Source organism: Ursus arctos, unplaced genomic scaffold (assembly GCF_023065955.2).
Source record: "Ursus arctos isolate Adak ecotype North America unplaced genomic scaffold, UrsArc2.0 scaffold_21, whole genome shotgun sequence".
NCBI classification, from domain to species: Eukaryota; Metazoa; Chordata; class Mammalia; order Carnivora; family Ursidae; genus Ursus; species Ursus arctos.
Window position 1 is genome coordinate 40061775 of NW_026622886.1, and position 15177 is coordinate 40076951.

Sequence of the window (15177 nt, forward strand, 5' to 3'; positions counted from 1 at the left end):
AAGTTTTAACCTATAGCTAATATTATTATTATTATTAAATGCTTTAAAAGCAAAAAATCTTACAAGGTGGTCGAAATGAACTGGGAGTCCGAGGGATAACCTGGTTTCTTGGTGTAGTATTGGCAAAAATTTCATCTTGGGATGGCCGAACTACAGGAAATGTTAAGAAAAGTTTTCCACATAGAAAAGACACCATTAAAGTTCGAATTAACCATATTTACACCAAATAAAATATGGGAATACATTTTTTTAAAAACAAGGTTTTTATGGCTACCATTTTTTCTATGCAAAGAGTAAATAACTCCCTCTACTAATTAATTTCTCAGATATCAATCTTAGATTACTACACATGGTCCTTACATTTCAAAGTTAAAAAAAGGATATCTAATCTCAGCGGAAGCTAATGACAATATGATAGCAGTAAAACAGAACACCCTTATTTTCAGGGTAACACAAATCTTAACCTCATTGTATTTCAGCATTTAATTTACCAAATAACATCTGGGGACTTAAAAGACTAATTTTCACAGCATTTTATTATAATAGCGAGTGTTTAATATCTCTCATTAAAAGAAAATTCTATGATCCTGATTCCAAGCATATTGCAATTTGTATAACAATACTTAAAATGGAAAGGATACTTAAAACTCTTTTTTGAGCACTCTGTTTCCGTGCAGTCCGAGTCACCTCTGCCTCCCGGATCACAGGCGAAGACATCTCTCCATAGCCACTCCTAAAATAGTATCATTAAGTTCATGTGAATGAAATAGAGAATGTAGCATTTGCAAAGAACTTTATCATGATTGGAGCAAAGGACCCTGGGTCAGTCAAGGTATAGATCGTCCCAGTAGCCAAGTCTTTGATCTTTGGTTGACAGTGCTCTTTGTTTCCAAATCTTGCTTATCCCTCAAAGTCCTTCTCAAATTTTTCCTGCACAGTCATCTTTGAGTTTCTAGCACTCACTATGTTATTTTTTGCCTATGCAATGATTTCAACACTTGGAATCTATATTATAACACTGTTTTACATAATTGCTTCAGGAAGGCAGGTCTTTCCTCTGTTAATTTGAGGAGTTCCCTAAAATTGCAGGAACTATCTCTTAAAAGGATCTTCCGTAGTTTCCAAAATGTTTCAAACCAGGGATACTATGAAAAATTCTGTTGTTTGGACTGGCAGATGGAAGGCTAAGTGAAAAAGAATTCAGGTAAGTTGGAGAGGTATCTCTCGTCTCAGTACTATTGCAATCACAGTGTCCCTGATCTCCCATCATTCTCAGCCCAAGGTCTAGAACGTAGTTTGTGTGAATCAAAAGGCCTGTATTTTCAGACAAGAATCCAATATGCTGTTCCTCCACTTAAAACCTTCAGGTAGCTCTGAAGCCAAAATCTCTCTGGCTTACAGAATCAAGTCCAAATTTCCTTTGTTTTTTACAATCTAACCCCAACTTACCAGTTCAGCCTTATATTCGGCAATGAACATCCCCATACAAACACATATTGCATGTGACCATTTGGCTACACAACGCATTCCTTTTCATATTCTTGCACCCTGTACATGTTGTTTCTTCTATAGAAGACTACATTCGCCCCCTTGATCCACCTGGTGAACACTGAACTCACCAGAAATCCTCCTGGAGTCTGGAGACACAATGATTCAAGTTGGCAACTTGGTTCTTCTATTTATTAGCTTCCTAAATGTGACCGAGTTTTTAAGCTCTTTTAGCCCAAGTACTATGTATGAATAGAGGATCATAGTACCTATCCTCAAAGGACTGTAGGAAAATTAAATTAGCTAATAATATACTTAAAGCGTTTAAGGCACTCCGTGTTGGCACTATTACTCAGACCAACTAGAAAGTTACCTCCTTTGAGAATTCTTCCTGCTACCTCCCGTGGCAGGTAGACTTAACCCGCATCCTCATTTTCTCTTCTCACAGAACAATCAAAACACATCACTTTGCACTGCTCGGATGTCTCCTCCACTATACAACCAATTCCCCGTGGCCAAGAGCATAGAATAACTCACCTATGTCGCAGGTGGCTAGCATAGTGCCACGGTCATAGAAACAACTCAGTTCAGTAACTCTCTGATGCTGGAACTTGTAATCAGGAAGTCTGGGTTGAGAACCCAGTTTCGTCACAAACTGGCTTTGTGATCTCGGGCAGGTCACTCAGCATCTCGAATGTCGGGCACCTCTTATCCCGCCCACCCCAGGAGCGAAAAATGTCGCGCGAGAACACAAAACAGATGGCAGAGCTGCCGTGAGAACGCAGGGCATTATCCCCGTCTATACTCACCCCCACCCAAGCGGCCTTTCTCCCATCATTTACAGAGCCCCCCAGCCCAGGAAAGGAGTCCTAAGGTTAGCACCCGGTCCCTCCTCGGCTTCCTCTGAGAGTCGGGTTTCACTTATTTCGCTCCGCCAACAAGCAGGAGGGGCAAGTCTCCGAGCTTAGTCAGTACCACCAGAACTGACCTGTCCATGGCCACGGCCTTCCCCAACGAGAACCTCGCAAACTCGACTCCAGTTTAATCACCCCGTTTCAGCCTTCCCGCTCTCCGGAAGCAAAACCTTCGACCCGGAAGTATGTCCCAGAAAAGCCGCCCTAGAGCAAAGGGGGAGGGAGGGAGAACTAGCTTTCCCATCGAGCGCACGCGCGACGACTTCCGCCTACTGCCGCAGGTCCGGCCTGCGCAGGCGCGAAGGCTGTGCTAGTGTCATGGCGCCGGGCCGGGCCGGGCCGGGCCGGCAGTGCTGGGCCGGGCAGGGGGCGGTGCCTGAAGGGTCTAGCGCTGAGGCGCTGCGGCCACTTTGCCTGACGGGTATTTGTGGGCGTGGTCCAAGCGCCAGGTTATCCTAAAGGGAAACTTGACGTCTCTTGACGTCTAGAGAAATGTGCAGTCATTTCCTGGTATTCTTAGTAAGAAGGAACCTCGGACTTGGAATTCAGACGTGCAGGCTCTGCCCTCCACCTCGGGGGGTCCCTGTCAGTCTCACTGTACTCACCTTGTTTGAATTGTAGTGTAAACCCCTTACAGTTCTTGAAATTGTATTCTATCCAGACTATTTGTTTTTTACTTGGTATTTTTCTTTATTAAGGAGAAAAGGACCACCTGTCTTAAAAAGCATAAAGGGTGATATGTAAATGATGAATCACTAAATTCTCCGAAACTAATATTACAGTATAGGTACTGTAATAACTGAAATTTAAATAAAAACTTGAAATAAACATACAAAAGTAGCATAAAGGGTGATGGTATTGCCCTCTATTTCAAAGTGCCCCTGTAGGCAAAATTAGAATATTCTGGCCCTGAAGGAATCAGTCTTAAGTTTTGCCTTACCCGTTTATATTCTGCTGCAATCCTAGGTAATGTACTGGAAGGCCTCTTCATACTGGATTCCCACTAAGACCACATGACATTTTGAGGGGAAAAGTGATTTGGGGCTCTATGTAGGCTTGAACCTTCCTCCTGCACATATTCCCCCTCATCTGTAGAATGGAGGTAACGCCTTTATCAGAGAGTTATCACAAAGATAAACGACCAGATGCCAAATGTACACTTCACATTGTAGTCCTCAAAAGTCTCCTCTTTTGAAAACAAACCATAAGAGGCTCTTAACAATAGAGAACAAACTGAGGGTTGTTGGAGGGAGGTGGGTGGTGGATGGCTAGATGGGTGATGGGTATTAAGGAGGGCACTTGTTGTGATGAGCATTGGGTGTTGTATGTACGTGATGAATCACTGAACTCAACTCCAGAAACCAATTTTGCACTTTATGTTCACTACCTAAAATGTAAATTAAAAAAAAAAAGTCTCCGCTTTCAATAACCTACTTGATGAGTCCCACCCTGTGCTCTCTCATTCTTCCTATCTCCTAATATTCCTGTACAAAAGTGCACTTGTTGTTTTCTGAAAGGGAAATCTGGTCCTAATGATTTTATGGTGCTGGAGCAAATTTATTCACCATGTGAGCCAGTGGTTCACGTTCTTGCCATGTGTCCCCTGGTAACTGAATTCCGATGTGTTTAATTCATATAATGTATTTGAAGTGATTGACCATAAGACACACAATAAGGAGGAAGAGCAATTTGGTGCAAAGGATTAGCCCAGTGTTCAGTTCATAGTCAAAGAGAAAAGGCTTGTTGAAGAGTGCAGAGGGGTTCACTTTGACACATTTAATTAGTAGGTATGAACACCATACTGCCCCCAAAATATTTGAAAATGTATTCATTTGATTACCTACCTTAAAATTACTTGGAATAAACTCCTTGTGTGGGGCATATTGTATATATTCTAGCTTTATTTTTAGAGATCCTGATTTCAATGATAGAAATTCACTATCGCTAACTTAAGCAAAAGGGAATTTACTAGAAGCTTATCAGGAACTCACAGAATTGTTAAGAAGCTGGAGAAAAGGCTTGGGAACAGCTACACAGGAGCTAAAGACCAGGAAACAGCTATCCCAAGAGCACTCAGACCCCAACTGTCTGATCTGGAGCACTCTTTCCTCTCCCTTAACCCCAACAGTTGAGGAAGAAAATCATTGCTTGTTTATCCCCTCCCCAAATTTTTATTTCGAAAACTTTCAAACCTACATTAAAGCTGAAAAACAGTACAATAGGTGTCAATATGATGTAGGAAATATGATGTTAGGGTTCAAAGCCAACATCCAAGAAAGAATTCTTGAGATGTCTTTGATGTAAAAATGTGGTTTTAGGGGTGCCTGGGTGGTTAAGCATCTGCCTTCAGCTCAGGGCCTGATCCCATGGTCCTGGGATCGAGCCCCACATCGGGCTCCTCCGCTGGGAGCCTGCTTCTTCCTCTCCCACTCCCCCTGCTTGTGTTCCCTCTCTCGCTGGCTGTCTCTCTGTGAAAAAAAAACGTGGTTTTATTAAGGCACTGGGACAGAACCCATGGGCAGAAAAAGCTGCACTGGGGTTGTGAGGAGTGACTGATTATATAGTTTCAAGTTGGGAAGGGGGTAGGGATAGCACAAACCTCCAAGGTATTTTAGAAACAAGGTTTCTAGGACCATGAGGGGGCTAGGAAAGGTCACTTATTATTCTTTAGTAAACCCTCAGTCACGAGGCCCTTTAGATGTGTATCGGTGGACCATGTGCTTGGAGGATGATTCCTAACATGTATCTTGGGGGGGGGGTAAAGATAAAGGAAGTTTCCAAAGGAATTTTTATATGTTAAAGTAGACTTACAGGATCCTGGGGGGGGAGGTCGGGCTAAGATTGCCTTTTGCCCTTAGCAAAATATTAACATTGAGGCAGCTGAGTCCCCTAGAGGAATGTCACTCTGCCTGTTTCAAGGACTTGTCAGTGGGCTGTAGGCAGTAAGGAAAAATTTAATAATTTTTCTTTTGTCTTTGTTTCCCACATCAAATATATTCTTTTTTTTCTTTAAGATTGTATTTGTTTATTTATTTGAGAGAGCTAGAGAGCGTGCAAGTGGATGGAGGGGCAGAGGGAGAGGAAGAGGCAGAGAATCTCAAGTCGACTCTGCGCTGAGCATGGAGACCCACTCGGGGCTCGAGCTCAATAACCCCGAGATCGTGACCTGAGCAGAAACCAAGAATCTGACGCTTAACTGACTGAGCCACCCAGGCACCCCAAGGTGTTAATATTTCTTTAACTATGACCACCAATTACTAACATTTCCCCACAATTGCTTGCTCTCTTTTGTTTTTTTGCCTGAACCATTTGAAAGGTAGTTGTATACATCTTGACACTTCCCCCCTAAGTACTTCGGAAGGCATCTCCTAAATCAAGAACAAGGCATTCTTCTACCTACTACGACAAACACTCAGGACATTTAGCATTGACGGAATACCATAATCAACATATTCAATTTCCCCAATTATCTCGACAATGCCTTTTATAACAGCCCTCCTCCAATACAGGAGCCAATAGAGGGTTATGCCTTTAGTTGTCCTCTTTGTTCTACTTTTGTTTAGAATAGTCCTCCAGACTTTCAGACCAATTTTTGCAGAATATTCCTCAATTTGGATTTGTCCCCATGGTTTTCTCATGATAAGCATTTAAAAAAACATTTCGAAGGACAGGGTGCAGGGATACGACCTGGGTATTGTTGAGTGTTTCTCACAGTCACATCAGATGGCTTGTGAGGTCAGTTTGTCTCTGTTTCAAAATCTGCCTGACATCTTTCCTCCCTCAGAAGAAAGCATTCTTTCACCTGGACCTTCTTTCTGGCTGTTGTTTTTTTTTCAGTCTTTCCCTTCTCAGCTAAATTTCTCTTGTGGTAAATTGGAAGTTGCTGGTTAGTGGTTTTCTTACTATATATCCATGCGACTACTACCGAGTGTCACATCCCAGCTCCACCACTTACCAGCGATGTGACCTGGAGCGCAAGTGCGTGCCTCAGGTTTTCCTTTTGGGTGTAATAATGGTGCTCGATCATCAGGTGTTATAAAGATTTAATGACTTAATACGTGTAAAGCCTTAGAACAGTACTAGGCATTATCATATGTATGGCATATTATGTATGTTCAAATATGATCTTATTCTTACTCTGGTAATACTTATCAGTTCGTTTGGCAACATCAGACTCAAGACACAGTGATAGAGGCATTAGCAACATGGGTGAATTGGACCAGTCCCAATCCTTTTCCTTCTGCGAGGCTGCAGTAACAGCAGAAGCATTCTTCCCTGTCTAGATGAAGAGCTCAAAATAATCAGCTTTATACTGAAAAATAGAAATACGGCTGTAAAGTGTCCTTTTGTTCTCTGTATAAAGCAGTTCAGTGGATCTAATCCCGAAGAAGCCTTAATCATCCATTTACAATTTTTTATTTAATGTCTGCTATGTACTAGGCACAGTGCTAGTACCTGGAAGATATACACTGGGGGGAAAAGAACATTCTCTCATTAAAAAAAAATCATGTAAACTTACCTACTCAAACATAGTTATTTGATCTTGACATGGGTAACATAAATACTTTAAATCCATATTGTAGTTACCAAATAAAATGTGGTTATTATTTTCTTAAAATACTCTTACTTAAAACTTACTATGAAGTTAAACTACTCCATCTTGCAAATTGGCATTAGTGCTTGGTTGCCAGTGTTTTATTGTTTCTCCCCCTTCACATCAACCAGCTCTTTAATTTATTTATTAAAAATTCTTGTAACATATGGGGCACCTGGGTGGCTCAGTCGTTAAGTGTCTGTCTTCGGCTCAGGGCGTGATCCCAGGGTCCTGGGATGGAGCCCACATCGGGCTCCCTGCTCAGTGGGGAGTCTGCTTCTTCCTCTCCTTCTGCTTGTGCTCTCTCTCTGTCAAATAAATACATAAAATCTTTTTTAAAAGTATGGTAACATATACATAATATAATATTTAGTATTTAGCCATTTTTAAGTGTGCAGTTCAGTGGCATTAATCATATTCACATTGTTGTGCAAGGCAATTTTCAGTATATATATATACACACACACATATATACCAAAATAAACTCTAAATTATTTTTTAGTTAATTCGGCTCCCTGCTCAAAATATATCAGATCTCAGTAAGTAGAATGGAATTCTGACAAATATTTTACGCATAAGTAGCAGTGATATTGCAAAGTAGTTAAAACATCAATGATGTGAAGCAAAACAGAGCTTTGTTGCAAGATACAAAGTTGGTTCAGATCAGGGAGCAAAAAAGGATAGAATAAAATGTTAAATTTTCAAAAGTAAGTTCATGAGTCAGGGAGAAAAACAATACTTCAGTGTGGAGCGTAAAAGTGTGCGCACTGGATTTGGGTGTGTTATTTGAACTTCATGTGCGGGAGAAAAACTAATGGAAAGACTCAACGAGACAGTGATAGGATTCTAGACAAGGATGTGGTTGTGGTGATAACGGGAAGCTATTGACTGAGTACATTATGTCTTTTCAGATATGACTTTTTTTTTTTTTTTTTTTTTTGCAGGGGGAAGGGTAATGCTGTTTGGTTTGAAGAAAAATGCTTTACTCCAAGGTCAAGTAGGATCAAAGTTTAAATGTAGAGCCTGCTTGACACTAGTCTTTCTTCCCAATAAAGCAGGTTAGTGGATAGGATGTTGGTCAGTTCACATTTAATGATTTATTTCACCTCTCTACAATTCAGTGTCCTCTTCTGTAAAATTGAGAAATGAGTATTATCTTTAACAGTGTGTACTGGTAATTAAGTAGTATTTAAATAGCAATTTGAGGAACACAAAAACTGCTTGGGTTGAATCCTGGCTCCCCTACTTAGTTGGTGGAGACTTGGACAAATGATGTGTATGCTTCCGTATAACAGATTGGACAGATTTATTGTGTGGATTAAATCAGTTTACATATTTAAATCACTTAGAACCGTCCTGGTATATAATAACCACTCAATAAACATTGGCTAATATTATCATCAGCACATATAGCAAATATTCAATAGAAGTGCTGGCTCTTTTGTTCAGCACCAAGAAGGCAAGGAGCATATCTGTTTTTTTCACCTCTACCTTTTGTCATTTAGTATGTGCTCAGATTTTTCTTGAAGGAGTGGGTCATTTCCAATCAATACAATTGATTCAATTCCTCAAAAAATATTCTAGCAAGAGAATCTACATTTGTATAAATAGATTAAATTTATTTTCACTTATATTTTATTCTATTATATATATATATATACTTCACAGTACTCTCCACCACTTCAAAAGACTTCTTTATCATCTTAATCTTGTGAAGCGTAAAAACAGGAAGAACCTTGAATAATTTATGTTTCGGCTTCTCTTAATTCTCTTAAACTGTGTTTAATTTGAAGAGGAAATAGAATGATGAAATGTGAAACTTTGTAATTTTGAGTTACTCTTTTATTGCTGAATTGTGATTTAAACATCGATGTCTGGGAGATTTTTAACATAAAATCATAAATATATTATTATTGCTTCTTAGAATTCTAACAGTAAGGGTTAGCTCAATATCGTTGTGGCTTGTGCTTCTAAGTCTTAAGTATAAAGTAGTCAGTGACATTTTCAAGGTAGTGGTGAATTTGCTGACAAAAAGTTTGCCAGACAAATAAATCAATTGCAATGACTCCTCTTACAGACATCTCAGGCTTCATCAATAGTGGAAATGATCTTGGGAGCAATTGAAAAACTAAAATCGTTATTCCCTGTTGATATAGGACACTCTCCGACTAAACCACAATGCAGCTTATGCATTTCACTTGGCTGTTTTCACATACTTCTCTGCTTGGCATAGAGATCCTGTAAATCAAACACATTTGCGTTTCTGAAGAATGATTTATTAGGGCCCTGGAGAGAGCATTGCTTTGTTCTGTTTTCTCTAAATAGCACAATTTATACTCTGTTTAGTTTTATTATGAAAAGAAGGTAGCTAGCATGAACCTTACCCCATAAATTCAACTGGGTAAGAAAAGTCACAGTAAATTGCTTTTCTTATATGGTGTGTGTTAGCTCTGACTGAGCCCTCATCCTGCCTGGCTTAGTGGGTTGAAGGCAGGAAATTCAATCTCACACATCACAGGTGCTTTCTTCTCTTTTCTGGGGTTTGCACAAGAACCCAGGGAGTGGCTTCTCTAGTGCTAAGAACATGGATAAAGGCGTTTAGCGTTTAGTCCCGTTTATCTCATGCAGGTCATTGTCCAGACCTCAGTGTTTGGCTGAAGATGGGAGGCATGTGCTGAGTGAGACGGAGATACAGAGTGAGATGGAAGACGGCAGGGAGGCGGAAGGAATAAAGAGGGTACAAACACACATTATTATCTGACTAAATGATGGACTTTAAGAATCACCATAACAAATAGTTAAAAATTTGAATAGGCAGTTTACCAAATATGCACTGTTACCTTTGTTTATAAATAAATATCTTCTAATTTAGAGAATCTATCAAAGTATATCCTTAAGAGAATGCATCATGCATCCATAATGCTATGAATTTGTTTTTTTCCCCCCCCTGGGAGTGGAGGGGGGGGAGGGAGAGAGAGAGAGAAAGAGAGAGAAGGGGCAGAGGGAAAGGGAGAGAGAGACTCCCAAGCAGGCTCCACACCCAGCATCCGGGGCTCAATCTCATGACCCTGAGATCATGACCTGAGCTGAAAGCAAGAGTCAGACGCTTAACTGACCAAGCCACCGAGGCGCCCCGCTATGAATCATTCTTTAACAAAATTTTCAAGGTGTTATTTTAATGATTGAAAACATAGCATATTTGTTTCATAAATCAAGAGCAGGAGATGACTTTAAAAATAGTTTGAGAGCATTTTGAGCTACAAATATATTGACGTGTAAGAGCAAACTACACAGGTTCATAGATAGAAGTGCATTTAAAAGCATAAAATAATAGAATATAAGTATCGGCAGTGCACTATAATGCAAGAAAAAGCTGTCTGTCTTGAACATTGACCTTGAAACTTGTTCGGAAGCTTTAGTCTGTGCTACGAGAGGGCATTAGGTAAATCTGCACTTCAAAATCCATCTGGGCTTCCTATTTGCGATTTTTGAATGATTGAGTTTAATCTTTAGAAAACTGCTTGCCATCCTAGGGGAGTATCGCTTCCTTGTCCTTCACTAAATCACTTCCTCGTCCTTCCTTGTCTTTAGCCGTGTAAAAGGTTGAATTTTTGGTAAGAAAAGAAAGCTAAACTCCTTTGACTTTTCGAATGATGATTTTTTTTTCCTGATTTAAGTATGAAGTTATGATGATGACTTACTTAACATTTTTTAACTTATTTTTTACTTAATGAGAGCATAACGATACGTGGGGCAAACAAATAATTCAAAAGTCACTCATATTACTACTGCTTCGCGGTGATTTTTATTATTGCACATTATCCCTCCAATTTTATATCTAATAATGACATTCATATAGCTTTTAAAATTTATAGTCCAGAAACTGTTATTTACCTGCTACTGGCAATGAGGATGCTCTATATCTTTGTGTTCCTGTTTTTTCTTTTTCTTCCTGATGTATTTTTGCTTTTTTTCTCCCACCTACTGAGATCCCCCTAACTTCCTCACCCCTTCCCTCCTCTGGAACCATGTTAACAACCCAGTACGTATCTTTCAGTAGCTTGCTTTGTCCACTTTTGATACCTCATAGAAATCCCTCTAAGTCAACCATTAACTATCATGCTCACTTTGAAATGCTGCATAATGTTCAATGTTATGCATGAATCATAATCTATCCGATTATTCTTCATTGATGATGTCATTTACCCTTTCTCTGTTTTTTCTTCAACACTGTGTGACAGTAAATAGCCTTGTGTATAGATCTTTTCATTTTTTTGGTGTAGCTATCAGGAATAGGATAGCTGGGTCAAATATGCTTGTTTCCAATTTTAACAGATACTAGCAGAGAGCAAATTAAAATTTTGGTTTACCCAAAGGCTCTACAATGTACATTGCCATCAGCCATACAGGATTCCTTTCTTGTTCTCTAAACTCTCTTCTGGAACTAGAGTGTTCTGTGAATTTTGCCCATGTGTTGGGTTCTTTGGTACTTTGCTTTGCACTTCTCTGCTACTAGTTGGAGCATTCTTTGATGTTTATGAGCTATTTGGATTTGCTCTTCTCTGAACTGCCTGATAATATTTCATCTAGTTTTCTTTGGATTGTTCTTCACAATTTCTAAGGACTTTGTATTCCATATATTGTTATATTTTCCCAAATCTACTCTGTAATGTATTTTGCCAAGCAAATTATATATATGTATATATATTCTTTAGATATATAGAAATAGATATTCTTTAATTTTATAATTTAAATATATAAAATGTTTTAATTTTAAAATAGCTTGAGTTTCTTGAATTGGCCAAAAAGGTCTTCTTTATCTCTAGACTACACTTCTAGTTTCTAAGATTTTCATTTTACTTTATAGCTTGAAAAATTTAAAAAACATCTGAAATTCGCTTTATATAGGGGTCGAACTTTTATTTTCCTCAGATGAATAGCTAGTTGTGCTAGCATCATTTATTAACATTCTTTCTTATTGAAATATATTTTTCTCATATATTAATTTCTGTTATGCACTAGAATCTACTTCTGGACTCAATTCTATGCTGATTAATGTCATTACTTCTTTCACTTGAATTTTTTTTTTAAAAGATTTTATTTATTTATTTGACAGAGATAGAGACAGCCAGCGAGAGAGGGAACACAAGCAGGGGGAGTGGGAGAGGAAGAAGCAGGCTCCTAGCAGAGGAGCCTGATGCGGGGCTCGATCCCATAACGCCGGGATCACGCCCTGAGCCGAAGGCAGACGCTTAACCGCTGTGCCACCCAGGCGCCCCTCTTTCACTTGAATTTTAAGATCACTTAAATTTCAGGGGCACCTGGGTGGCTCAGTCAGTTAAGCGTCTGCCTTTGGCTCAGGTCATGATCCCAGGGTCCTGGGATGGAGCCCCACGCAGGGAGCCTGCATCTCCCTCTCTCTCTGCTGCTCCCCCTACTTGTGCTCTCTCTCTTTCTCTGTGTCAAATAAATTAAATCTTAAAAAAAAAAAATCACTTAAATTTCAATTTCAAAACTTCACCCAGTTGAAATTCAAATTGGAATTATATTACATTAAAATATTAATTTGGGGGAATTGATATTTTATGATATTACCTTCCCATTCAATAATATAATTATTTGTTCAGATCTTGATTTATATCCTTTATTAGGACTTTATAATAGCTCTTCCTTAATAGCTTTACTCCTTGAGGGATTTATAGTTTTTGTCATAAATATGTACCCCCATATTAACTTCCAAGGGCTTACTGTGAATATAGACTACAGCTATTAATTATTTGGCATACTTATCTTTTATCTAGCCACTTCCCAAATTCATGAATAATTCGAATAGATTTTTTTCTTGAGCTCTTGAGGTATTCACTAATTTTTTTTTAAGACTTCAAGTAATCTATACATTCGACATGGGGCACAAACTTACTACCCTGAGATCAAGAGTCACGTGCTCTACTGACTGAGCCAGCTAGGCGCCTCAAGCTATTCACTTGTAATATCAGCAAATAATTTCATTTTCCAGTGTATAAAATGAATATTTAATTCTATTGATTTAATGCTTCTGTTAGCAGTATTAGGGGACACTAATAACCCCAATTGCACAGCATCGTTTTGAGGACTAAATAAAAACATGTAAAGTGCTTAGAGCAGTGAGTGGATTACACTAGGGGACCCAAGGAATGATTAATATTATTACTATTTCCAACTACTAGAGCTTGAGTTCTTCAATCTAAAAAGGTCTCTTTAATGGAAACATCATACCAAAAAACAAGAATTAAAGAATCATTTGCTAGTTTTTCTTATTCTTTCATCATTCCCCATACTAATTGGTTTTGGGGAACCTGAGTGACAGCTTTCTTAAACTTTTATTTGTGATTCTCTGCCTTGACAGAACAGCAGGAAAGGAAAGCAGAGAAATAGCCTATGATACCGAATGGTTCCATAGATTATTATGTAGTAACACGTTAATAATTAATATATAATAATTGTTACTACAATTCCACAGATTATTTTCCTTTGGAAAAGAGGAGTTACAGTCAAACTAGGCTTAAGGCTGGATAGTGAATATATTTTGGTTTAACTCATGTGGTGTTCCAGAGTTTATTTTGTGCAGATCAAGGAGACCTGCCACAAAATCTTTTGCCACCTAGAATTCACCTTTCTTCTTCAAAGTGAGCTAAAGCAGTTAAGCCAATTATGACCAATTTTACTGCTTGTCTCAATGTTTGATGAGCAACTAAGCTAAGAAAAAAAGCCCTTCCTTATGATGTAATAGCCTAGGGGAGAGGAACTCTTGGGGAGATGCAGCTCCGACAGTGGGGGAAGAGGTGGCATTGCAAATTGCCTTCACTTTCCAGGGCTGACATAGTTTGGCATTTTACATCGACCGTTTGGACGACTTCCCGAGACTTGTCCTCTTTACCCTCCCTGAACGAGCCCTGGCAGAGGACCTTGGGCAACAAAATCATTAACTCTACATCTGACATTAGCCACATTCTGAGAAGGGGAGTAAGCTTTGACCTAAGAATACCCTATACTAGTTCAGAGTGGAGAGGGGAGTAGTGAGAGCCACTTCCTTCATTGGTGCTATCCTCTATTCATTGGTGGAATGAAATTAATGTTTTGAAAGTGGCTAACAACATTCTCTTTGTTCCTGAAAAATTAAGAGCGAGCTGTTAGGTGTTTGCTAACTAGTTCACTACCAGCTGGTCCAGCTTCTGCAAGAGCTCAAAATTTATTTCAGGAATACTTTTGTTTTTTAGTCTAACCAAATAGACTCTATTAAGTTGCCAGTTAAAATCTTTTATGATGCTTTACTGAAGTCAGAAAATTCAAAGGAATGAATGGGTGAAATGAGAACTTTTTCCAAAACAGTTCCAGTAGAGAATGACTTAATCAACTTCTGGGAACTTTAAGTTTGTCTCTTAAACATGTAAACCACACAGATGGTTACTGGCTCCTTCTATCATTACTTCAAGTAATTAATGGATAAAACTTATCTGGAGAAGGTCCAAATTCAGTTTTGAGAAGTGATTACAGACGGAAACCTCACCCCTAATGCAAGATGTACTGACAAATAAAAAAAAAAAAACCATCTTGGACTAAATTAATCCCTAATTTGCTTAAATGTTCAATGTACTTCCTTCTGTTCAACCAAATAAACTTTTGTCATGTAATTCGTGCCTGTCCATCACTCCAATCTCTAAAACAAGAAACAAAAAAGTAGTAAAGAAAACATTCAATTCAGTGAAGTTGAGTAAAAATCTTCTAAATCATGACCTGTTTGGTTTCAGAAGTGCTCCTTTACTTCTAATATGAATCATGTATGTCTGATTAAAGGTGGGGTGAGGTGGAGGGAAAACCCTCTTGAGTCTGAAAATGAAAAGAAAGAAAATAAAGTTTGTTATTTATATCACTCCTAAATCTAAGTCAGTGGAAGGGGGAAATTTCTGCCACCACTGAAAAATATGAAATATGTAGTGTAGACAAGATGTATGCTAACACACAAGTGAATGGGAATTCAGTGGGGTAACAGCAGTTACCCATGGGTACTATGTCGGTTCTGGAATTGTGGAACTAGCCTTAACTCGACCTCTTACAGATTCCTGGGAGTCTCACCTGATTCTAGGTCTCCCTCCAAAGAATCTCTACAGAGCAGCTTAAACCTGGGACTTTCCTGGGTGGGAT

General features: G+C 38.9%; 1 protein-coding gene across 3 annotated transcripts in view; it reads right to left on the reverse strand.

Annotated features, from left to right (window-relative positions):
• The window catches only part of NUP107 (nucleoporin 107), a 54856-nt gene extending 52133 nt beyond the window's left edge, over nucleotides 1-2723 (reverse strand). For 2 of the 3 annotated variants that reach the window (XM_057316147.1, XM_057316148.1), the window contains exon 1: nucleotides 64-150. In XM_057316147.1, coding sequence (XP_057172130.1) covers nucleotides 64-135 — 72 coding nt within the window. In that variant the 5' untranslated portion in view covers nucleotides 136-150. Of the gene's footprint in view, nucleotides 1-63; nucleotides 151-641; nucleotides 734-2476 lie in introns of those variants that run through there. The other variant, XM_026500079.4, reaches the window with a different exon arrangement.
• Between the last annotated feature and the right edge of the window lie 12454 nt (nucleotides 2724-15177).